This window comes from Rhipicephalus sanguineus, chromosome 1 (genome assembly GCF_013339695.2).
Source record: "Rhipicephalus sanguineus isolate Rsan-2018 chromosome 1, BIME_Rsan_1.4, whole genome shotgun sequence".
Classification (NCBI taxonomy): domain Eukaryota; kingdom Metazoa; phylum Arthropoda; class Arachnida; order Ixodida; family Ixodidae; genus Rhipicephalus; species Rhipicephalus sanguineus.
Genome location: NC_051176.1, coordinates 55,257,063 through 55,281,785, shown reverse-complemented (window position 1 = coordinate 55,281,785; position 24,723 = coordinate 55,257,063). Strand labels below are relative to the sequence as shown.

The following is a 24,723-nucleotide window of genomic DNA, read 5'->3' as shown; positions in this document are numbered from 1 at the left end:
GAGAGAAGGGTTTTTGAACTATATAATCGCTATTACAAGAGCAGGCGCACGTATGTTTCGATGTTGCACACTATTAAGCGAAGGGTGCTGCTAAGAGCTCTCACGAACAAAGAGCTGCGCGAACTCGGCCTCTGGAATATCAGCGGAAGATTGCAAGTACTGTGTTTAAATGTTGCTGTTTGCTTTCGGTGACAACGAAAAGTTATAGCTAAAAATATGATAATACGTACCGTTCGATAGTTGGTCATCCGAGAGAGAGAGACGTCGCCAATCTACTCACCCCCCCCTGCTTTCATGATCACGTGATAGAAGAGGAAGATAGGAAGGAAGCAATGGACGATTTGTGATTGCAAGATACGTGGCAGAAAGAGTTTTCCTCACTGCGCATAAGTGAAGCACTTGATGTCATAATTATACGTTGCAACTGTCCTTTTAGGCCCCGTTGACACTGTAGCTGCAAGCAGGCGAAAGCGGCACAACTCAGTACAAATCTGCTTGCTTCCGCTTGACCGGAAGCTGCACTTTGGCTGCACTAGCATGTAAACATCCGGTCGCGCAAATCAAAATTGCAGCCAAGGAGTCGCCGCTGATTCTTATCGGAGCAGTCACAAACTACCGCGTAATGCACAACAACACTCACAGCCTGTACAAGGACGCGTTCCTCAAGAATTATATTTAGATGAAGATGGCCGAGGAGACTGGAATTAGCAGACGGTGCAGCAGCAGTGCGTGGGCGTGCGCCACCATGTCTCGCTTTTGCACGGCCGGGCAGAATACACCGCCACCGCTTCTGCTGGTGCATCTCCTCTAAACGGCGTGAAAATGGCAGAACTATTCATTTTCCGTTTTCTGCACGCATAACTGAAGTTTGCTACGAGATAAAAAGCTCAGAAAAGAGACAAAATGGCATGCATTCACTTCATTGGTTAACGGCGTACATACCTCATAATCAATCATAGTGTGGTATTGGCACGTCAAGCCTCAGGACTTTTTAATTTTTTTAAAAATTTTAGGTAGAAAAAGCAAGAATAAATACGAGGCAGCTCTCAATACCACTGGTCTTGATGACTGCCTAAAAGTTTACATAGGTGAAGAATTTAGGTAATAATTCAAAAGTCATGAATTTACATATTGACACTGCCAGATGTGTTATAAAACAAGGTGTTACTGTCGCGTAGACAATGCGTGCCTCGTGAGCAACTATATAATTACTGAGACGTTAAACCATGCCCTCGGAAAAAATAAAAAGCGGTAAAAAACAAGCGGATCTTCTCGAGGTCAATATGTGTTGAAGCTTTTCTAATTTGAATTCACTCTTGCTTCGGTCGCACATGCATGTTTGAATGTTGCAAATCGATGCACATAATAAAAAAATCACAATTCCAAAACAGAGCTTAAATTAATTAAATTCTACGCCATTGCGCGCTATAACCACAATGTTAAGCACACAATAGTGGTGGAATCAGGAATAATTCTTATCACCTGGAGTTCTGCAGTGCACATCAATTTATAAGTACACGGTTTTTGCATTTTCGCCCCCCCCCCCCCCCCAGTGAAATGCGACGGCTGCGGCCAGGAGTCCAACCCGCGCCCCCGAGCTTAGCAGCAAAGCACCTTAGGCCTTAAGCTGTTGTTACACACGTCCTCTTAGTTTTGTTCGACATTCTCGAGCTGATAACGTCATCCTACCCCATGTGCAGAACTTCAATTATATTGCCATGCCACCAATTTCCATTGATCATTCCGGTATCGCTAAACTCATAGATAACATGCCCATTCACTCATCCCCTGGCCATGACAATATTGGTACCAAATTTCTGAAAAGCACCGTTACTTACAGTTCAGTGATACTAACAAAAATCTTTCAACACTCCTTAGATACATCAACCATTCCTGCACAATGGAAAATCGGGAGGGTGGTTCCAACCTTTAAGTCGGGTAATAAACACTCTCCGAAAAATTATCGCCCTATTTCGTTAACAAGCACTTCCTGTAAGTTATTAGAACATGTCATTTTCACCGACCTCATTAACTTCCTTGAATCGAATTCTTTTTTTACACCAGCACAACATGGCTTTCGCAAACATTTTTCATGCGAAACACAGCTCATGTATTTCACTCACAAACTGCATCAGATTTTAGACCGTTCATCATGTGCTGATTGCATTGTTTTAGACTTCAGTAAGGCTTTCGATAAAGTCTGTCACCAACTACTACTCTTCAAACTGAGCCTACTAAATATTGACAATAGTTTACTCAAGTGGATTGGGTGTTTCTTGTATAACCGTGTTCAATACGTTACTGCTAACAATTACAGTTCGTCATCTGCTGCGGTCCACTCAGGTGTACCGCAAGGGTCAGTTCTTCGTCCACTTTTGTTTCTAATTTATATTAATGACCTCACGTCTTCACTTTCTTCTAACATTCATCTTTTTGCAGATGGCTGCGTCATTTTTCGTGAAATAACCAGTAATAATGACAGTTTAAGCCTCCAATCTGACCTTAACACTGTAGCAGCTTGGTGCGGCACATGGCGAATTGACCTAAACATCGCTAAATGTAAGGTAATGCGCGTAACCAGATCTGCTAACACCCCACCAAAATACTACTTAAGCAACGTCCCGCTTGATCCAGTTTCCTCGTATAAATACCTGGGCATTCTTATCACATCTAACTTACCTTGAGCACCCCACATCGCATATATTACTAATAATGCTAATCGCATGTTAGGCTACATACGTCGTAACTTTTCAAAAGCACCATCTGCACTAAAACTACTGTTGTACAAAACATTAATACGTTCCAAACTTTAATATGCATCATCAGTATGGGATCCTTACCACCATAACTTGGTTACTTCACTAGAGCTCGTACAGAATAACTCCGCCCGTTTCATACTTTCTAACTACAATCGCATCGCCAGTATTAGTTCAATGAAATCCAGCCTAGGCCTTCCTTCCCTTGCATCCCGTCGGAAAATATCTCGTTTGAGCACATTTCACAAACTATTCCATCATCCCACCCTACATAACCAACTAATCCTCAATCCTCAGTACATATCTCATCGCATCGACCATCGTCATAAGGTTGGCATCGCATCCTGCAACTCCCAGTGTTTTTATCGATCATTCATACCTCGTACATCAGTAGATTGGAACCACCTTCCCGAAGACATCGTCACTATTACTAATAACAATATTTTCCGTCAAACATTACTCAGTATTGTATGAGTTCAACGTTACTCAAAATTGTATTATGTTCACCGTCGTTGCACAGCTACTATTGTATAATCTTTATTTGTTGCATTGTTTATTCTCCTGCTGTATTTTCTCTGCTGTACATTCTGCTGTATAATATGTATCTTCTATGCTGTATATTCTCATGCTGTATTTTTTTTCTTCTTTTCTTTTTTCTTGGAAACTTTATTTTCCACTCCCCTCTATAATGCCATATGGCCCTGAGGGTAAATAAAATGAAATGAAATGAAATGAAATAAGCTTTGGAAGCTTTGTCACGTGCAGCGTCAACGGATACTTTATTGGAAGCTTCGCTCAGCCATGTCGAATCTGTGTTCCAAACTGGGACACAATCTATATATGTAGTAAGAGAAGAATGTTATTTATTTGGTTTCTGACTAATTCGTAGAAAGCGGGGCACTCAATATTTATTATTTATCGCGATTTGTTGAAGCTCGCAATCAGCTGCAGTTTCACCCCCTTATAGTATAGCGAAGTACGCACCAACGAGCGAGGGCTCTGCTTTCGTGAACGAAGGCGTGTTTGTGCTGTTTCAAAGTGCAAAAGGAATCGGGACGGCCGTGAAGCCTGAACGTTGTTAAAAAATACCAAAGGCCGTGTTTGCTGTAGAAGGCTCGTCCGCCGCTTAAAAGCAAGAACAAACACTTGATGAAATTTGTTCAGAGCGACAAAGCAACTTATCCTCGTTGCGATCGCAGTCGATATCGGATTCACTTACTTTTCGTCCCAGTGAAAAAAAAAAAAAGTGAAACTTTCCGCAAAACGAAAGGCACAATGTTCTCGTCTCCGTTTTTTTTTCCTTCTTTCTTTCTTTTTCTCTTTCTTTCTTTCTTTCTTTCTTTCTTTCTTGGTAAGAATGTTTCATGACATACAGATTGAATATTTAGCGGAGTAAACTACTGGCTGCGACGTCATACACGTGCATAGCCTGTTGAGCGGATCCTCTCGATGACTAAATTTAATTCGATCAAGTCATACTACATTTATCAGCGCGCCATCTGAGGAAGGCGTTGCGTTGTCTTATAGTCAACGGTAGTGTTATTTGCTTCTACGCGGAATAAATTTGATACTTTCAATAATTATAAACGATCGAAGAAAAAGGAACAGTAGAGTGTACCATGAAGAGACTGCTGCAGAAAAAAAAAAAAGAATGACCTTAGCTTTGCACTGTTTATGGAGTCAATGATAATGTGTATTCCTAAAGCGCGTTTAAAAAGAGTAACGAGAGACAGCGTGAGAACGTGCGTGACAGTGTGTAATGCCTACATGCGTATGTTCAGATGTTTGCGCTAATATTGCGACCATCCTTAGGAGCATAGCGAATTTGGTATCCACTCATTAACGCAGAGAGACTATTGCATACAAATAGCCGAGACGAGGCGCTTTAGATTAAATTGGCGCGATGTGATGAGGCGTAATTGAGACATAAAAATTGGCTCAACCAATTTTCATCGTGCATGAACAGATGGAGCAGAGAACACCTCGCAAGTACCTTGGTGTTTTGCCCACCCTATACATGCCGAGGAGAGGCACAGCTAGAAACCGGAAACACGTACGTATAAGAACGGAGAGCCCATCTCTCGTTACCCTTTTATACTCACGCTTAAGGCAAAAAATGTCACATGGCCACCCTCGTGGTTCGAGGGTGCGCGAGCTGCGCGTTCAGTTCGTCATCGCGGCATTCACGTGGCTAAAAAAAAATATTTAGGAAAACGTATTTACGCAAGGACACAAAAAAAATCGGGGAGAGGCGAAGCATGTAGGGAAGGGCGTTTGAGCTCCACTAACGTAAAACCATGGGGGGGGGGGGGGGGGGCGAAGCATGCAGTGTGCGCCGGTGTTTCCCACAGCAAAATCGCTGCTAATGGGCAATGACAGAAGAACTGCCTGACCGAGGAGATTCGCCACATTGTTTTGAGAGTATGTATGCAGAGCGTATCGCTAGTATATTGAGTTTTGATTTTCTGGGCACAAGTTCGCCCAAAGAAAGAGCTGAGTATTTCCCAGTCTTGCTGCAGCATTCTTCACCGTCAGAACCACGTGACAATACCATCGATAGTGGTGTGAATAATGATGCTGTTGCTAGCCGGCCATTTTGCCAAAACATTGGGATAGCTACTCTCCATTTCGCCTAGTTTATGAGCAATTTTTGTCGAGAAAAATAAATTATTTTCGCAGTGAAAGCGGTGGAATATATTCATCAATAAATTCATATTCAAAACCAACCAGTTACAACTTACAATTAACAAACTTAGTTCTTGATATATTTTTTATTTTGAAATCATAAAATACAATAGAATTTCATGCCGCGATGTTCCACCACATATGTAACGGCTTCCTTTCCGCTACAGCTGAGCAGTTTGACTTTACGATCATGTGTCAGCAAAGCACTCTGATGAAGAACACACGCATGTCAGCTTTCTTGCCCTTCAGCCTGCTCCTCCGGCTCCACTATGTACCACGGGCGCGGGGAACCAAGTTTATTCTGCAATTAGTTCGCACTGTTGATTTTAAACTATCGATAGTACCATCAAATTTGTTACTATCGATAGCACTATCGATAGTAATTTTTACCATCGATAGTTCGATAGTGACTCAGCTATCGATAGTATCGATAGTACAATCGATAGTTCTGTATCACTACTGAGTATACGTGGGGCTGGCGTTGCTTGCGTGTTATGTTATGTAATTATTACACATTGGTGGTTATACCGCTACCTTTAGGATGTCATAATGCCGGGCAATCGGAAGAGGAGCGCAGTGTGGTCGTTGTTCGCTGAAGATGAGAAAACGAAGACTGAGAGGTGTAATAAATGTGGCATGCACTTCTCGAAGCCAGCGACGGATACTAAGATATCATCTGCTGCACGCCCGCTCTATTCACGTGCCAAAGAGCCATCTGCCAAAGAAAGGCGGCAATGACGAAGGTGACAGTGTTGAAGAACCCTATCCTGACGACACCAATCCGCCTTTTCAGTTATCAGTATCTCGCTATTTAGCCAACAGCCATCTCCTGACGACGGGCCCCTTGTGTCCAGTGTGCGAAAGTGGGAATTTTCGCATACTGGACACAAGGGGCCCGTCGTCGACACTTTCGAAAGTTGGAATTTTCGATCGTCAGCAAGTCTGTTAAAAAGATTAGGGTCCATATCAAACTCGAACGATGCCTCTCAAACAAAGAGGTATCGGTTTTAAAGCACCCATAAAAAATGCCGATTAATCGATTAATCGAATAAAACATTTCACCGAAAGCAATTAATCAATTAAAGGCTAAACCGCTTAACGATGAACGATTAATCGATTAAAAATTTTAATCGACCATCCCTAGTAGCAACTGCAGGATAGCAAGCCGGGCCTTCTTTTTTTTTCCGGGTTAACCTCACTGGCTTTCCCGTCTCTTTTTCTTTCTGCATACATGACATGCATAGGACGCTACTGCGCGCTCCAGTGACAAAAATGATTGATTGATTGATTGATTGATTGATTGATTGATTGATTGATTGATTGATTGATTGATTGATTGATTGATTGATTGATTGATTGATTGATTGAGTGAGTGAGTGAGTGAGTGAGTGAGTGAGTGAGTGAGTGAGTGAGTGAGTGAGTGAGTGAGTGAGTGAGTGAGTGAGTGAGTGAGTGAGTGAGTGAGTGAGTGAGTGAGTGAGTGAGTGAGTGCGACAGAGAGATACACGAGCATATCTTTCCGACGAGCCTCTAAGGACAGGAGCAGTGTGCCACCTCTCTGCCATTTCCCCCCATGAGGTTTTAAACTCACCCGCAGGGCCTCTCGGTGAAGACGATGTAGTGCTGGTGCTCCGGCCCACGCTCCACGAACTTGATGCACGTGTGGTTCTCCCAATGGCGCATCGCCTGCTTGAACAGCGCTCGGTGGTCCCCTGCGTCGCACAGACACCAGCAGCACACGCCACGTCATTTGCGGCTCCGATAAACACAACACAGCGGTGTAACAATAACGCTCTGACAGACAGCCGTGCGTCACCAAAGCGTAATAGCTCCTCCAGCTCGGCAAAGGACAGCCTCCGCATTACATACACCACAGTTCAAGTAATGTAACATGGGATAAGCGCAGTGCGCTTTTTCTAGTTCGCGCTGCTGTTTCCTTCACCGCAACGAACGAGATCAACAATGCACACTTTCTTTAGCTTGTTCTCGGGTCCTTGTCTTGAATGAGAGACACGCGATTGTGACGCTTTATGATTTGTGATAAAATACATATGCGAGAACTTTGCATTCGCGCCCATGCCACGTCCGTATACGAACACAGACGATGCAGGTATGTTATCTCAAATGTCCAAACGCTGCCTTTGCTCTCCGCTGCATATGCAAGAAGTTTCTAAGCGTTCTTGGTGTTCATTTAAAGACAGAATAAAAGAAATCTAGGCAGCTTCGCAATAGCAGTGCCAAGCCTGAAGGAACAGCACAGCGAGGCGGCCTTCCTTGTTGGTATTTACTTTCCTTTATTTCTTCCTCTCTTTCCCTCTTTCTCTCTGTTTTTTTATCTTTCTTGTCTCTGCTTCTTTCTATCTCTTTCTTTCCCGCTCTTTCTGTATTTTTTCTTTGTATCCTTTTTCTTTATATATCTCTCTCTCTGTTTCTTTCTCACTCTTTCTCACGTTCTCTCTTTCCCTCTCTCTCAATTTCTTTATCTCTCCATCTTTTTCTTCCCTCTCTCTCCATCTCTATCTCTCTTATCCCCTTTCTTTCTATGCAGAGGGTCAAGAAGAGGACGAAGCGAGCGTGCGCCGACCGAGCTTTTGCCAACGCCATGCATAGTTCGTGAGGAGCGGCGCCACTGATGATGATAGTTTCTTGCCCACGCCCCTCGGACTTGCCTCCAGCTTAAACAGCTCTTGTATTAAAAAGAAATTGCTGAATGTAGTTGTGCTACAAAAGACGCACAGCTTGTCGCACTGACCATGTACGGAAAATTTGTGAACGAATGAAAAGCGAACGTTCGAATCCTCTTCGCTAGTCAGGGTAAATAAAAACGCAGCACCGCTGATGAGAGACGCCCCCATGTAATATGAAAAGTATAGAATCGTGCTCGCATTTATATGTATCTGTGTATCCATGTCTCCATGAAATACTGCCGCCGATGATACCGCCACGGAAAGTACCTACCTCATGATATGCCCATCTGTTAGTGTACGTGTACTAATTAATGCTACACCGATTAGAAAGAAAAGTGTGTGTGTACGACTGTACGTATTCTAGTTATTCTGTATTATTCTAGTAATAATAACGACAAAATTGTTCCTTCTTAAGAGTCTAAAACGCGAGCCAACCCTTAGAAAAACGGACTTAGATAGTCTATAGACTGTCTAAACCCATTTTTGAACAGTCTATAGTCTGTCTAAATCTATTTTTGTAAGGGAACAGACTTTTCGACAGCGAGAAAAGGCAAATCACTAAGCTAAACAAGACAGCCACGTCAGGAAGAAAAGAAGCGATCAACCGCGACCGAACAAAAGCAGCCTTAGGCCGAAGCCAAGGTTATGACAGGTGGAATTAATTGTTTTCCTCAGGGCAAATGCCTCTGCTTTTGCTCTCGTCAATACGAGCACTGTTGCCTGCTTCAGGGCTACTCGTCACCTTCAGTCTCTGTTCTATTCTGTTATACGTTCGTGTCTCTGGAAATAACACAGTATATTTAATAAGAGTACCTGCAATACGCCAGTGCTCTCACCCTCCCCGCTATACAGGGTATTTCAAAAAATGTGTCCAACCTTCTCAAAAAATCAGGGAAATGCGATATTTGCTCGGGGCTTTCAGAATTGCTTTCTCTGTAGCAGCAGGAATCTTAAGGTAGTTAAGGACATCATTTAGGACAGTAATTAAGAAAGTTACATTAATTAACGTTTTAATTAGTGGAGTTAGGTGATTGTGTCAAATGGGAGAATTGACGTTCTTCATGCCAGGAACCCATCCGAGCTTTGAGATTTCGAAAAAGCGTCCTCTAGTAATTGTTGTGGCGTAATGAAATTCAACGAAATGCAACGGCTTTCAACAGCGAAAGCCATCGAATTCGGTTGAATTTCATTACTTCGTAATTATTACTAGAGGCCGCTTTTTCGAAATCTCAATGTTGGGATTGGTTTCTGGCACGAAGAACTTCAATTCCCCAATTTGACACAGTAATCTAACTCCAATAATTAAAAAGTTAATTAATTTAACTTTCTTAATTATTGTCTCAAGTCATGCCTCTAACCATCTTAAGATGCCTAGCGCTACAGAAAAAGTCATTCACTCATCTTGGACGTCTCAGAAGAATATGGCAGTTGCGTTCTTCCATGTTTCTGTTTAGGTTTCGCCATTGAATTTGGCTGAATTTCATTACCTCGTAATTATTACTAGATGCCACTTTTTCGAAATCTCAAAGTTGGATTGGGTTTCTCGCATGAAGAACTTCAATTCTCCCATTTGACACAATCACCTAACTCCACTAATTAAAAAGTTAATTAATGTAACTTTCTTAATTACAGTCCTAAATGATGTGCTTAACTACCTTAAGATTGCTGCCGCTACGGAAAAAGCAATTCTGAAAGCTCCGAGCAAATATCGCATTTTTCTGATTTTTTGAGAAGGTTGGACACATTTCTTGAAACACACTGTATATTATATATAGACATTCGCTCACTGCCACCAGGGATGGTGCTCTCACCCATGCACGTGCTACTGCGTGAATGCACGAGTGACCTGAGCTGAACGTGCTCATCGCGTAGAATTACTAACCGCAGGGCTGGCAGCGTGCGCGATGCAGAATATTCGACCTTTCTGACGTTCGTGTTTATCGCAGGCTGCATCGCGAAATTCGCTCTCGCAGGACGTAGCCGCTGGGCACCGCAGCGATCGTCCGCGCGCCAGAAGTGGTCATGCTTATACCGTTACTCTCGTACAAAGAACATGCAAAGCTATCAGAGCATGCAGAGCATTGTCGCATGCAAAGCTATCGCTAATGCCAGTATCGCTACGTGCTGGTGAGAAGCCCCGTATGTTTCACTTCTCGTAGTTTTAGTTTTGGGACGACATCCACGACTACAAAGCTTTCACGTTCTTATCTCTCCAACATACGGAAGTCAATGACGGGCCCCGTGCAAGAAATAAAAATAGGCGAACGTGCAATAAGCGATGTTTGTGCGATATACAAGAAACTTACATCTCAGGGCAAGAAGAAACGATTTACACTCATTCCCGCCGACATGATTGGCCAGCGAACCTATTGTAGAAAGTGGCAAACAGGATCACAAAATGTGCGTCTCGGTGGCATTGGCGCTTGTACTCGGCTTCTTTCTTGATTGATTGGTTTGGTTTATGGGGTTTCACGTTCCAAAGCAACTCACGCTACGAGAGACGCCGTTGTGGAGGGCTATGGGCCACCTGAGGTTCCTCAACGTGCACTGACATCGCAGAGTAAGCGGGCCTCGAGCGTTTCGCCTCTACCAAAATGCTTCCGCCAAGGTCGCGATCGAACCCGCGTCATTCAGGTCATAAGCCGAGAAGCATAGCCACCGATCCTCCATTGCGGCGGATTCTTGATTGGGAACTCTGAGTATTTCCTGATATGACGCTTGCATTCAGCTTCATGGCCACACATTTCTGGGACTTGCCTCGCTTGGCGCTCGCACTCGGCAACCTCCTGAACTGGAATTACCAGTGATATACAGAACATGATGTTCGTTCGCGTCGTCTCTGCTGACTGTTTTGTACAAGTGGGAAAAGGGATGTTCGTGTATGCGCATGCATTCACTAATAGGGACAACTGATGCACATGTATACATAGCCTTGTGTTCTCATTTCAGACTCACTCCCCCACACGTATATATTCTCATCTTCCCTTCTTGTGAGTGTGTTGTGCTCCTTGCTAGTGTGTTCCATTGTTTCTTGCCAGTTCACTGACTACGGAACCATGGGTGCTAGAGAATGGTAGGAAGTTATGCATCGCTAACGCGCGACTCCTGCAGGCTGCTGTCAAGCGCGCACGCAGTGGGCTTAAACCCCTGCATTGGAAAAGGGTTCAATAATGGCCCGCGGGTAAGTTCAATATTGCAATATGGGAAGCCGGCGTTACCTCTGCTCAGATCGACCCTGTATTGCACAATCTCCGGGATCGGACCACATTTTGTGCTGACAGACAACGACACTGACGACGATCGGAAAAATTCTAATCAATGTAGCGCTAATAGCTTCGCTGCAATAAAAGAAAAAGAAGCCGACACTTTCGGTAGAGCTTGAAGCGACTATTACAGTGGAACCCACCTCAATGAGAACACGAGGAGAACGAGAGTCGCTCCACACACTAAGCATCCACCACTTTTGAGCTGAACATTCCACGGTCCAGTGAAAATGTATGTACTAAAGCTCAGCCGCTCTTCCAGAGTTAGCCACGAGACGTCTCGAACAAGCGTCAGCGTTTTATTCTGCGCCGAGCAAATTGAGACGACTGATGCGTGCAACGCTCATTCGAAGTTTACTAGCGACCTAAGAAGAACCCAGCTATCATTTAAAAAAGAACATTAAAAAAACAGCACAGTTAACTTCCCTCGCCGCCAAATGCACGCGCGCTCACTGCAGGCTCATAACAAAGCATTCACTGTTGAGCGACTCTCAATGTCGGCCGTGCCTAATTGCCAATTGCCCAGTGGCGCTCAATCGAAGCAACGAGCGTATGCACAAGTACAAGGCAGCCGTCCTAACAAAGTTGGCGTTTAGGGCCGCTTAATATATATAGGCTTCAATGATTGGGGCACAAAAGAAAGCACTGCGAAAGAAAGAACGAATAGCCGCACGGCGCCACACAAACGAGCTTCGTCGGGCGTTATAGCGCAAGAACAAAGAAGAAGCAAAGAAATAATTTGTACAGAAGATAAACTTCGTCAAGCTTGCATTAAAAAAAAATGCTTCGAGCGACTGTATATTAAAGCAGCCGCCCCGAGCACCTTATTCAGTTAACTGGCAAGCCGCACGTGGCTTTAGCGCTCGAGCAGCACCGTTATCCCTTATCAATGCACCGAAACGGCGTGCTGTACAGGGATTGAGCCAAGCGAACGTAGATAGCGTAACCAGTTTCGCCAGAGCGGAAGAGGGCGCCAGAGACACTGAATGATGAAGTGCGGTACCGGACAGGAGCGATCGAGCACCGGCGCCTATGTGAGCGGCCTGAGAAGAACACGAGAGCGAAAAGAAGAGCGAAAAAAAAAATAACAAACTGAGCGCCGGATAAAGTTAATCCTCCGTAGCGTGCAGTGCTGCGCAGTACCTATATACGGTATACCATCACTGCGACCGACGTCAACCTATATACGTGGCTTTGGAGACAAGCCCCCTCCGCCCCAACACGCGAATTCCATAAACCTATGCCGATCCAGGCGTATACGCCATACAAGGGAACTCACGCATGCTCCAAAATTAGGGGGAAAAAAGAAACGGTAGCGAGGAACCAAATAAAACAAGCGTCGTTACTGCAGCTTTGGCGCGAGCGGTAAAAGAGTAGTTTTCCTCTTTTGCTCGATACCCTTTTTTTTTTCATAAGGGACGGACGGTGGCTTAGTGTGCTCCCAAGCCACGTCGCATGGCGGCAAATCAATCACGTGACGGGGATATAAAAGGGGGCCATCATTCGCCGTCGGCTGCTAAAGGAGGATCATGTATGGCCAAACCCGCGAGGCCACTAAGCGTATACGTATAGCAGCATATACCCAGTAAAGCGACTCGTTCGATTTCCTCGCGCGCCTAAGGTCGCGCATTCTGTAAATGTATATGTATAGCGTTCCCTGAATTGTATATGCATTGCGTTCTTTCACATTTTCTGGAAACGAGAAGGCTTACAAACTCCCCGAAACTTTTGGCGACGTTGATGCAGAACGCCTAAACGAATCGGAGTTGTACATCCAGCCGCCATCAACATACAGGGTGTTTCAAGAAATGTGTCCAAAAATCCTCAAAGTAAGGGAAGTGCGATATTTTCTCTCCACCTTCATAATTACTTGTTCATTTTTAAAATTTGTTTTGCACCGCAGCTACAACGCATTCATGTGGTTCAGATTTATTCAGTATCTGCAAGCATGGGTGTGGTTAAGACACTCGATTCCGGAGCGTGGTGGCCCGGGATCGAGTGTCTAAATATGATGGCCGGTGATGGCTCTTTAGCGGCCATCTTGGCATTCCCTGTATACAGTGAGGCTGCTGTCACGAGTTCAGTAAATGTGACGTGTTAGCCGCTAACAGGAGCCAATTGACGCGTGAAATCATCGAGACCCACAAGTTTGCCCTGTTGAAAGATGTATGTGCAAGCACTCCATCTGTTTTCTTATCTGACAAGGAAATTGCGTACCTTTCTGCTAGCGAATCATGTTAACCGCTATCGTCATGCGCTCACAGCTTCGTGCATCGGTGTCCATATGATATGTTTCCTGCTTTTTCCTTGTCTTGTTTTTGACAAGGGCTGATATGTAGCATATATATTTATTTACGCTCTTCGCCGTAATAAACTTCAGTTGCCTGTCAGCGCTACGTGTGGTTGTATGTGTGTCTTTTATGTCCTTGTCTTTCCCGCTGCTCCCCTACGATACGACACTCTATACAGCCCTCAAAACACTAACCGAAGAGAAGTGGGACACGAAGCTATCAGACGTAAAACCGAGGAGGCAACGTGGCCTAATCTAACGGGCTCGGGAGATCGCTATGAGCAGTGGCTACTTGAATTAAGAAGCCGGTCCACCCAGGACGCAGAAGCGCTTCCTGATAATAAGCGTTTCCTCTCTGTAGATAGAGGCTTTTACGCCATCGTCCGGACATAACGTCGCAGAAGAAGGCTTTACAAGCACTACTAGCCTTCCTGCGATCCACTGGCCTGTCAGAGCGCCTCTGAGCGGAACGCTCTTGTGTGTGTGTGGTTGTGATTGTTTTTTTTTCTTATTATTTATTTTCTCTCTCTCGCTTTCAACCCCTTATTCCCCAACCCCAGTGCAGGGTAGCATACCGGATACAAACTTCTGGTTAACCTCCCTGCCTTCCTCTACTCTTTCTCTCTCTCTCTCTCTCTCCTCTCTGTCACCGAGTCCTTCCCTGAGGCACGTTATTTACTCGGTCGATAATTACGTAATGTGTTAACTGTTATTTAATTGTGTATTGAGTCAAACCCGATTTATTTGCGGAACAGAAACTATGTGACTCTGAAACTAAACACTCTAAAAAAAAAAAACATTAAGTGGAACACACAGCTTCGTGGAACGCAGTCTTTGTAGGCGAGTATCTCTGAACCGGGATTGCTGTGACGTCATTAGATACGCATGCGCACTGAGTGGCTCAGGTTACCGCGATCCGAAAGTCGTGGCTAAAAATCATTTTTTTAAAGCAACCATCAGTGGATTCTAGTGAATGAAACAGCTGATAAGAGTTTCTTGCCATGTTTTTGAAGTCTGTCAGAGGCGGCGGGTGGGGAGGGGAAGGAGGCGTGAGAGACATACGGAAACTTTGGGAGTCGCTTTTAATTGACTAAGCAGGCAACATAGCGCGCGATTTACTCACAAGTACCAAATGACAATTTACATTGCGACCTTTATACTGGTCGCGGTACGGGCTGCTGCGAGTTAAGCGCTGAGAAAACGCTGTTGCCATACGAGCTTATGTGATGTACCTATATACATTCGCTTCCCTTTCCGCCTTTTTCACGCACTGTCTCCCTGCCTCAGCTGCTTTGGGCACCGACGGTTTCGGGCCTTATTTCATTGCCAGTCATAAATGGCGCTCCCGGTGATCTCGTGGGAGACGGCTCGGTCGACGCTGACGGCGTGATTAAAACGTCCATCACCCTTCGTTTAAACACGTCGAGCCCGTTTCGGCACACGACGCCGCGCGGTGTCGCGGCACCGTCATCGACAATGAGGAGCGGCATATGCTATACATACATAAGTGGTGAAACTACGACGTGCGCCGCTATTCGCACTTTATTGCCCTTGCATCGCGATTTGCGCCGATAAGAATCTCACGAGGAGAGACGAGCATGCTTTTCGATTCAATAGATCACGCGGTGCTGGCTGTACGAGAGTTTCAAAGCCAGAAAAGCGTACTCAGAATGTGCTGCGCATACCACTCGTGGTCACGATGGTTATGTATACAAGTACATCTATAACAGAGTAGTATTGCAAAAAAAAGGAAAAAACAATGATTCCGAAGATTTGTGTAAGAAAAAAAAATAAGAATTGATACTGCAGCAGAGAGTGTCAGATAAATTCGAGGTTCTTCGGAGTGAGGACCTCAAATTGCGGTACATTGGTTTCGTATAGGCCTCGTGCGCTGCTGTTTCAAATCGGACATGCAGCGCAACAGCGGCGGCTACTGGTAAAATGTCCCTGTTTCCTCCGCAGAGCCGCGCTTGGCCGCAGGAGCTTGGCAATGGCCCCTAGCAGCGCAAGCGTGTGGACGCGGCGAAAAAAGTCGACTTCTATCTGCTCTTGCGAGTTCGGATGCTATAACAGCTACAAGACCACGGCTGGGAAACTGCCGAGGGCGCAATTTTATCATTTTCCGTGGAAGTCGTGCGAGGATGATTGGCGAAAACGTTCGATCGCAGCCGTTCGGCGCGGCCGATAAGCAAACGCGTCCGGTCTTCGCACGTTTTTTTTTTTTTTTTTCGCTTTCTATCCAAGTCATTGGCGTAGCCAGGCGGGTTCAAACATCCTCCCTCCCCCCCCCCCCCCCCCCCGTATTTTTTTAAATTTTTGCATGTGTATATGGTTCAACCCCCACAGAAAAAAATTTCTGCCTACGCTACTGCTCCCAGTATTTTAACACATTGTTGGTTCCCCTGTTCATTTTATTACTGTTAGCCGGAACGGAGATTCGTAGCAACCAGTGCGACGCAAAACAGTCCTCTACAGTGCCCACTTTGTCGGCTGTGCACTACTGTCGGGCTGAAGGGCTTCAGGATCGGCTTTATGATGGGGCGACCTAGACGAAAAACACAGTTGCAGATGTCCAAAAATATAATTTCGCAATGTGTTCAACGTACTAACAGCGCTAGAAAACTAAGAGACTGGAACTTCATGCGGTCTCTATCCTTTAGATGCGAAGCAGCTTATGGCGGAGCTCAATCCGGTTGTGTTGGCGTGCGGCCTGACCACCCTTACTGCGCATGCGCGTCCCCTCCCCCTCTCTATCCTCTCCTACGCTCCCCCCCCCCCCCTCTCGCGCGCCTGTCGACCGCGTTCCCCGCTCACCCTGTGAGAATTAACGGCCGGGCTAGAGGGAAGACACGACGCGCGTAGCGTTCCTCTTCGCGTTCCACGACGCTTTGAATGGATGGATGCAGCTTACGGCGCGGGACTTCGCCCTAGCTTAAGAACCTGGCGAGGCAGCTCCTAAAAAAATTACACCATCTCCCGGTCAAGCGAACCATCTCCCCGCTGCTTCGCATCCACACATGGTTCCCTTTAGTGGGAGATGGTGTAATTTTTTACGGTTGCTAACACGTCATTTCAACCATCCCCGCTTTCTGCTAATGCGCGCCAGTCATAGGACAAGCGACGCGCGAGACTGCTGATAAAAAGTATTTTTTATCGTTATTGCCAAGAAAAAAACTACTCGCCTCTAAACGCACATCGTACTCGACGCTCGTCATTAGTGCGACGCATTTCCCGAATATTTCCGACAGACCGACGGCACTGTGGAGTTGTTATATCACACGGTATTAGCGGCGTACAAGTCGCCACCCCGAAGCGAACTACTTCGTTTGGAGTATTCCTGAACATTTGCTATTCGTCCGTAGCCGCGAAAAAGCAAGCGGGACTCGCTGCCATTTTCACGCATGGACGTTCACCGCACACAACTTCGGGCTACGCGCCAAGAAGGGAACAGGGACAAAATGCGCGAAGTGGCCGCATTGGCGCTGCGCACTCGGGGAGCGGTGGCGCCATCAATTCAGCGCACGAGGCCTATAGGCAAGCATTATATTGTTAGCTCTGCGGAAAATCTATCTGTCATCATTAACGTTGGTCCACACCGGAGATATTGCTGCTAGCATGGGTTAAAATTTTTTAAAAGTAAAGAGAAAAGTAACATAGCAAAATAAATCTGAAATGTACGGCGTGGGTGCCTACGCAGTCGGCCCCAAGTCTCGGGCAAGTTCGTGTATAGTTTTTTTTTTTTTTTTTTTTAAGGCGAAAGCCCTAGATGCCTCATCAAACGCGAAAATTGATCCTCCGTCGGCGACGTCAACACAAGTGATGCAAGAACTCATCATCACGTCGTCATGACAGTTAACGGTCATGACAGCCTTAGTTAACAGCCTTAACAGTCATGACAGATATGACGTCGTCATGACAGTTAAGGCAGAAAGTTGGGCTAGTTGGTATCGAGAATAATAGGTCATGATTACTAGTCCGTACTACGCGAAAACCACAGTGCTGCGCAGCTTAGCAACGCAGGAGGAGAGGGAAATTTAAGAAGCTCTCATCATTAGAAAAGAAGCTCACGCGTGTGTTAGTAGCCCCTCGCTGGCTCTCTCTGACAAGGAGCTTGATTATCTGCGAAGAAATTTATACTACAGGCGTTTCAATCTATTTGACCATGTTTTTAAAATAAGAGAATTACGCACCAGGACGAACCTGTTCGCGAATTCTTTTTTTGTTAGAACTGTTAAAGAGTGGAATGGATTGTCTGCCATGCAAGTGTGCTGTAAGAACGAAGAATTGTTTATGTCGTTTCTGTAACCCCCCTGCTGTAACGCCTTTGGGCAATGCGGGGTAACCTTTGAATAAAGAATAAAAAGAATAAAGAGTGTAACGGGACTCTTGTGCGCGTGCGGTCGCCAATTTGTGTCTATATATACTTGAATGTTGTATTTATTTCTTTATTTATTTATTTATTTATTTATTTATATACGCTAAGGGCCCATGCGGGCATTTTTACACAGAATATTCACACAGAACATGAAAAAAAGGAAAATCCAGAAAGCAAAAGAAGTCTGCATACGAAGAAAACATGGTAATGCAATGTAGCATTCAGTAAGGCATGAAACAGGGCATGCAATAACACAGGCAATATTGGAACTAAACTAAACAAAAGAAATCTACAAAATTTCACACTTCGACATTCCACATCTCCTTTAATTTGCTAAGAAATGTGTCGTGATCGCGCACAGTTACAACATCGCTTGGTATTTTATTCCAATGATAAATTGCAAGAAACAGTGGTGAGTCACGAAGGAAGTTAGTACGCGCAAACATGGGTTGTATTTTGTATGCATGATCCAGGCGTGGAAAAATGCGATGAGCTGGTTTAATTTGTGACTGTGAGAACGATGAATCACTGAAATAAAGCCTGTGGAAATGAGACAGCAGTGCGACAAGCCTACGTAATAAAGTGCGATAAACCTATGTAATAAAGGTTAGCTTAAGTCTAGCATGGTCCCGTGTTTCTTCTTCTCGTCCCCGTCTCCGTTTTCGCTAGTAATCATGACCTACTATAGTGGTCATGACGTCACAGCACCATAGTTTGTGACGTCATTATGGCGCCATCATGACGTCACACAACGTGACGTCACATGGTGACCTCATCATATAGGACATCATTGCTTGGTCAAAGGTGGGCCGATCTCGGAGGCAGTGCAAAACAAGATGAGTTGCAGAAAGCTTACGCTGTATAACGGAAAGACTTAAAGGAGTACTGACACGATTTTGAAGTGCAGCAAAACGGACGTTTTTGGTTTCCTTGGCATGTAGTGTTAACGCTCTCCTCACACCGCATCCGGGAAACACGTATAAATAATTAAGTTTGATTTTAAAGTTTTCATCTCCCAGCATCTGCAAGGCAGCTTCACCGCATGGAGAGCCCTATGACGTTTCAAGTCAGCTCACTTGGTTTGCGAAATCTGGGTTCTGCATGCAGCCTAAATCACAGAAATCGCTGTCGGAGGCACTGGACGACAGTTCACTCATCATGAACCACGTTCGACTGACAGCAAAGGACAGCAGGTGCATATTTCGTGGGTTGCAGTCTGCCCGTGACGTCACGGGCCGACTTGATACGTCACTATGAAGCCGCCCTCTCGAAGCCGAAACCGAAACTGCTGGTTGAAAGAAGCGGTATTAAAAATATATGCAATGCATCCCCAGGCACCACGACACTCTTTTTAGGGTTCTCGACACCCGTGCTTTCATTTAGAGCAACAACCCGAAAAATTTTAAAATTCATGTCAGTACTCCTTTAAGCATTCCGAGAAGCGCAGCATGCAAGTTGTTCACTTTCCGCATTTCGAACTGTACACAACAAAATCGGCATAAGGATCGTGAACGAAGCCTGGAAGCCGCTGTCGAAGCCAGACCGAATCTAGAGGCTCCCTCCATTTCGCGTAGGACCCCGCAGAACGAAATGGATATAGTGAGTAGAGAAAAGACTTTTAGCGTAAGACAAACGTGGGGCGAGCGTTTGAATAAACGAAATCGCCAGACACTGATAGATAGGAAAGCGCGTCCATTCTGCGGTTAAGGAAAAGCGGCCTTCGTGCGCCAGTGAAGAAGGACAAAGCGCGCGCCCAAGCATGACGGCTCTTAAATAATCTCCTCCTTGAGGAGCGCGTAATACGCGTCGAAACGAAGAATGCACAAGGGAGGTGTGTGGACGCGAACGCGTGGAATGAAATGAGACAAGATGATGATATGGTGGCTCGAGAAGCGAGAATTCGTTGGCACGGTTTGCTTGTTTTGTTATGTTTAGTTTCAAAGAGGCGCCAGACATTCGAAGCTTTGATTTGTTCCGCCATGTTTATTTTTTAAGTGGCGCCGTCAGCCAAAGTATGGGAGGCTTTGTGTGTGTGTGTGTGTGTGTGTGTGTGTGTGTGTGTGTGTGTGTGTGTGTGTGTGTGTGTGTGTGTGTGTGTGTGTGTGTGTGTGTGTGTGTGTGCTTGCGTGTGTGCGTGCGTACTTGCGTGCGTGCGTGCGTGTATGTATGTAAATTTGTTTACGTTCACTCAATAAACAGGAAGCGCGCTCACTGAAGACGTGCAGCACTGGTTTCGGAGGCCTCAAGCAAACGCATCTCTGCAAGCATTAAAAAGTTCATGTAACTTTCTGTTTGTTACCAAAGGACGAGACGGACAGCATGGATCGATAGGCTTTTACAGCCTTACCGAAACGTTTTCATTACATAGGGCTATGCCACGATTAACCATTAATCGTTATCGTCGATCACATATTGAGAGTGCTGCTGCGTAGTTGCACACGATGCGTTACACTTGCGCACGTGAAACACCACACCAGCTGTCATAAGCTGTGATTGTGCGCGCTTTGATGTTACCTACCCATTAAGAAGGGCGATGCTATACTTCGTCAACAACATAACCATCGGCCTGCCATTGCCGGAGGAGTCACCTTTGCAGTTACGATGTGTCACTCGTTGCGTTGCAGTTGCGTATCATCGCATCAGGTGTGACGCCATGTGAACCACGTAACAGGCGCGCATTTAAAAGCTGTCTCTCCCCTACAAAGGGGCCAGTCAGAAGCCATCATCATAAGCGGCTAGGTCGTGACTTTCTTTACTGCCCAGCTAGCGCGGTTGAACTTTTACTGCTTCGATAGCAAGGCACAGACTGCCACGACTCTTATTTGCCATGATATTGGCACTGTCATGTTTGGGCTTTGTGTGTTATAAATTGTCTGCAGTAACAAGCTGCACGTGCTTCGCAGCTTCCTAAGCACAGATGACCGTATTTTGATAAGTGTGTGCACTTTAAACCGCGGCTCTCTAGGCTCAGTACTTGCAGGAAGCGTCCTCAAACAGTTTACGACGGGCTGAGGCGGCCCGTTTCACACCTTACGCTGTGACCGTGCTGCGCAGTTCGCGCAGGCCTGCATACTGCGGTAAGTCGTATGCAAATGCTCGTAACTTACCATATGACAGTCATCTACAAAAAAAAATCTTTTTTTTTTTTTTTTTGCACATGACAGCAATGTAAACATGCATCGATGCCGCGATGCCTGAAAAATATCGCATACGTTATTTAGGGCGAAATTAAGGGCGATCCATTCACCTGTATGGAATCAATGTCATCCACAGGCCTCCGTTTCCATCGCTGAAATTATTTCGCTCACGCAGCAGCAAGTATCGCCGTGATTCAAGTAAAAGCGAACAAATAATGCGCTGCCGTGTACGCGGACAGAGAGAGATACTCGTTTCCGGAGGAGGTTACCGGGAGAGGGTTGCGGGATACGCGATAGCCAGCCATAAATGTTACAGGGCCCAGGAGAGCGTACAGACAAACGATGTTTTGCCCCTCGCGGGCCCCCCTCGGGCAGATGCTGCAGCAGCGGAGAAAAATCACGTCATCAAGGGAACGATGCAATACACGCGCTCGGTGTCGTGTACACAGCATCCGGTTCCCGTTCGGCGCTCCACAATCGCTGGGAGAAGAGGCTGCCAGTGTGCTCACGAAGCACCTTTCTTGCGTTTCTTTCTTTTTTCGTTGGTTGATTCACTTCGTTTTCCTCGTCTCGCTTACCTGCTCTCCATTTTGAAGGCAGCGTGTTCTAACAGAAAAGAGGGAGCCGAAGGGAAATGTCTCACTATTTGATTTTATCATTTGATGAGCGGAGTCTTTCTTTCGCACTCAAGAGGTAGCAGAGATCGGAAGTTGTAGAAATTAACCGTGTCGGAGGAGTTTCGTCTTAAAGAACGGCGCTTAAGCAAGATATGAGCACATTAATTCAGCTTAGCGGTCAAGTACGCCGACTTCTCCACGTGTCGAAACTGCATGTAATAATAATACGGAAGGACAGAGCGACGAAGTGGCTCTAAGGTTTTGTGGCACTCATGAGATTTGGCTCAGTTTTGCCACTCATGAGATTTGGCTCAGTTTTGCTCAACGGCAGTTTCCTGTTCCGTTCGGTAATCGTTAGCAGATGGCAGAAGCAGTAAAGAACGAGGCGTATACGTAACCGCACCTTTTACTGGCGTATCCATTCGGCTACCAACGTTCTTAAAATGAATGACGTTCGTTATATTAAAAGCAATATTTAACTCTGATCTTGCTTGACTGAAGAACGGTATATTACCTGAAAAGACACGTTAAGACCGGACAACGTCTTTTACCGCTGTGCACACCTACAGCTTTCGTTTGAACGATTCCTTGCGTTGCGTTCATCGCTCGACATTTAAACTGTCGGGCGAATTCTGGTCACCGGTGATATAGCCCTCAACATGGATGCTGGCTCACCCGGCGAGCTTCGACTGCCCCATCTCAGTTTATTATTTTCTATTTACGCGAGAGGACAGTACAATCAGCCGAGCACCGGTGACTCGGCATTCGAGCACATGGCACCGGTCATCTGTTACCCTTAGTTCCGCCCCGTGCTCTACAACTGTCGTGTTTCTTTTCATCCTCAGTCCCATGAGGATTCCAGTATACAGTTTGCTCGAGCCACTAACGCCCACCGGAGCAGAGCCGGGAAGAGCGCTCAATTTGTCGGGCCACTCAATCTTTGTGCCGCGCCTGTGAAGCGTGGATTGCCACATCCACCAGTTGGACCCTTCGGATACCGCGTTACCGTGGTGTCAGGCTCAAATCTGATCTGCTACTGCTTTTGCGTGTCGTGAGAAGGAAGGGACAATTCCTAGCATCCGCCCTTGACTAGCTGGACAACCGTCGGCTACAAGAAAAAAAAAAGTGTTCTTGCGCAAGCATCCGGTCACGACGAACATTTGCGCTGCAGGCTTCGGTCTGCTTTTCGAGCTTGGTCTAAGACAACGGGAACGAGCGAGAAATGGTCGTGTTCGCGAACAAATCCCGGCACGTGGCTTTACCCTGTTTTCACCTTATCCGATGTGGCACGGCCATTTATCTGTGCTTGCCTCCTCGCGATGCAAACATTTTCCCGAGCTTGAAAGAAAGAGTGGAGCAAAACGAATGTGCGAGTTAAAAACAAATCGATCACGTGAGAAGTAGGAGAAGTATGGTATCTACAAGGAGGCACTGCTACGTGAAAACTTCAACTGACTTGACCACCTCCTGGTGCGACGTCTATTTACGTCTATTTAGGTCGGTCAGAACCACAAAAAGTTGAGCTAGTTAGGTGGGATTCATTGTGTAAGAAAGTGAGAGGCGCGCAAGCACGGAAACAAGAACCAGACGCAGACTGGTTCTTGCCCACTTTGGAAGGTCCACTTGGAAGGTCCACAACTGGAAGGTCCATTTTGGAGGGAAAGAGAGTAGACGCAAAGTTTATCTACGCACGCTCAGCAATGGCAGCGGCATCTGTCAATCTGGCACACTGTTCGGAAGATAACTGTTTAAGCATGATAGTTTTTCTTTATGCAAGGTAATCGAAGGCTAGCTCACGCATGCGCATCCACTAATATTGATATGCCGAGTGTCGGCTATGAGACGCTTTCATTCGTTCTTGAGACTGTATAAATCTGACAATCGTTGATAGTCGGCGCCAGTGTCGTGTGGTTCTCTTCTCTTGTGTACTTGTTTGCATGCCTTTTCTTTCACGTTTAGGTCGGTATTCCGTTATTGTCTGCTCCGAAAAGCACCCTGTAGGACCATAAATTTATCTGCCAGTTAGACCTCCTGATTTTTCCCCCTTCTCTTTCTCTCTCGAGCTTGAGCTGTCTTAGTCAAGGTTATATACATGCAGGGCGTCTATATATATATATATATATATATATATATATATATATATATATATATATATATATATATAACTCTTCGCCTAGGCGGAAATATTTTGCCGCTGGTAATTGACAGACTTGCTAATTAACTTTTTATTCATACATCGAGGGCAATTGTTCCTATGGAGAACAAGTAGGGCACCTTAACTTGTTCCGGTTGTTGCTGCGTTGCATGCTCGCTTTCAGCGCGGCTCTCGCATTGACAACCAGCCCGATCTAATGCCTCCCTGGAAATTCACCACCATCACAACTAATAAGCCAGCAAAGTTACAACGCAGCGATACAGCAGGTATTATTGACGAACGCTATCATCGAAGCATCATGCGCTAATACCTGCAAAGTCTATACAGATGCTACAAGACGGCGGGAGGACATCATTCCTAAGTACTACGCACAATTTTATCAGGGGTCACCAGCATTATTTATCTGCGGAAGCCAGTCCTCTGGTAATGGAACCTCAAGCCATCCATGACACTGTGCAAGATGCCACCTCTCAGCTGCGTATAGAATCAAGCAACTGGACATCTTCACTGATTCTTTAGCGGCTATTCAGGAACTCAAGAAAGTTCACAAGGTGAAAGAAATCTGCGAGGTGATACACACAATGAATCGTAATACAGCTACTTGCGTCAGGGTATACACTGGATTCAAGACCATGCTGCGAGCCCTCACAATATTGCTGCTGACCAGCAGGCACACTGCCCTCCTAATGCAGATCTTCCATCCATTCCTCTTCCACCTCAACTCACTCCGAACACGTAAAAATTTGCTCCGCAGGATA

General features: G+C 45.7%; 1 protein-coding gene across 1 annotated transcript in view; it reads right to left on the bottom strand.

The window, feature by feature from the left end:
* The window catches only part of LOC119389720 (bone morphogenetic protein 1), a 604,284-nt gene that overhangs the window by 180,793 nt on the left and 398,768 nt on the right, over window positions 1-24,723 (bottom strand). Inside the window, exon 4 of the mRNA XM_037657125.2 lies at window positions 7,033-7,153. Within this exon, the coding sequence (XP_037513053.1) occupies window positions 7,033-7,153 (121 nt within the window). The remainder of the gene's footprint in view (window positions 1-7,032; window positions 7,154-24,723) is intronic.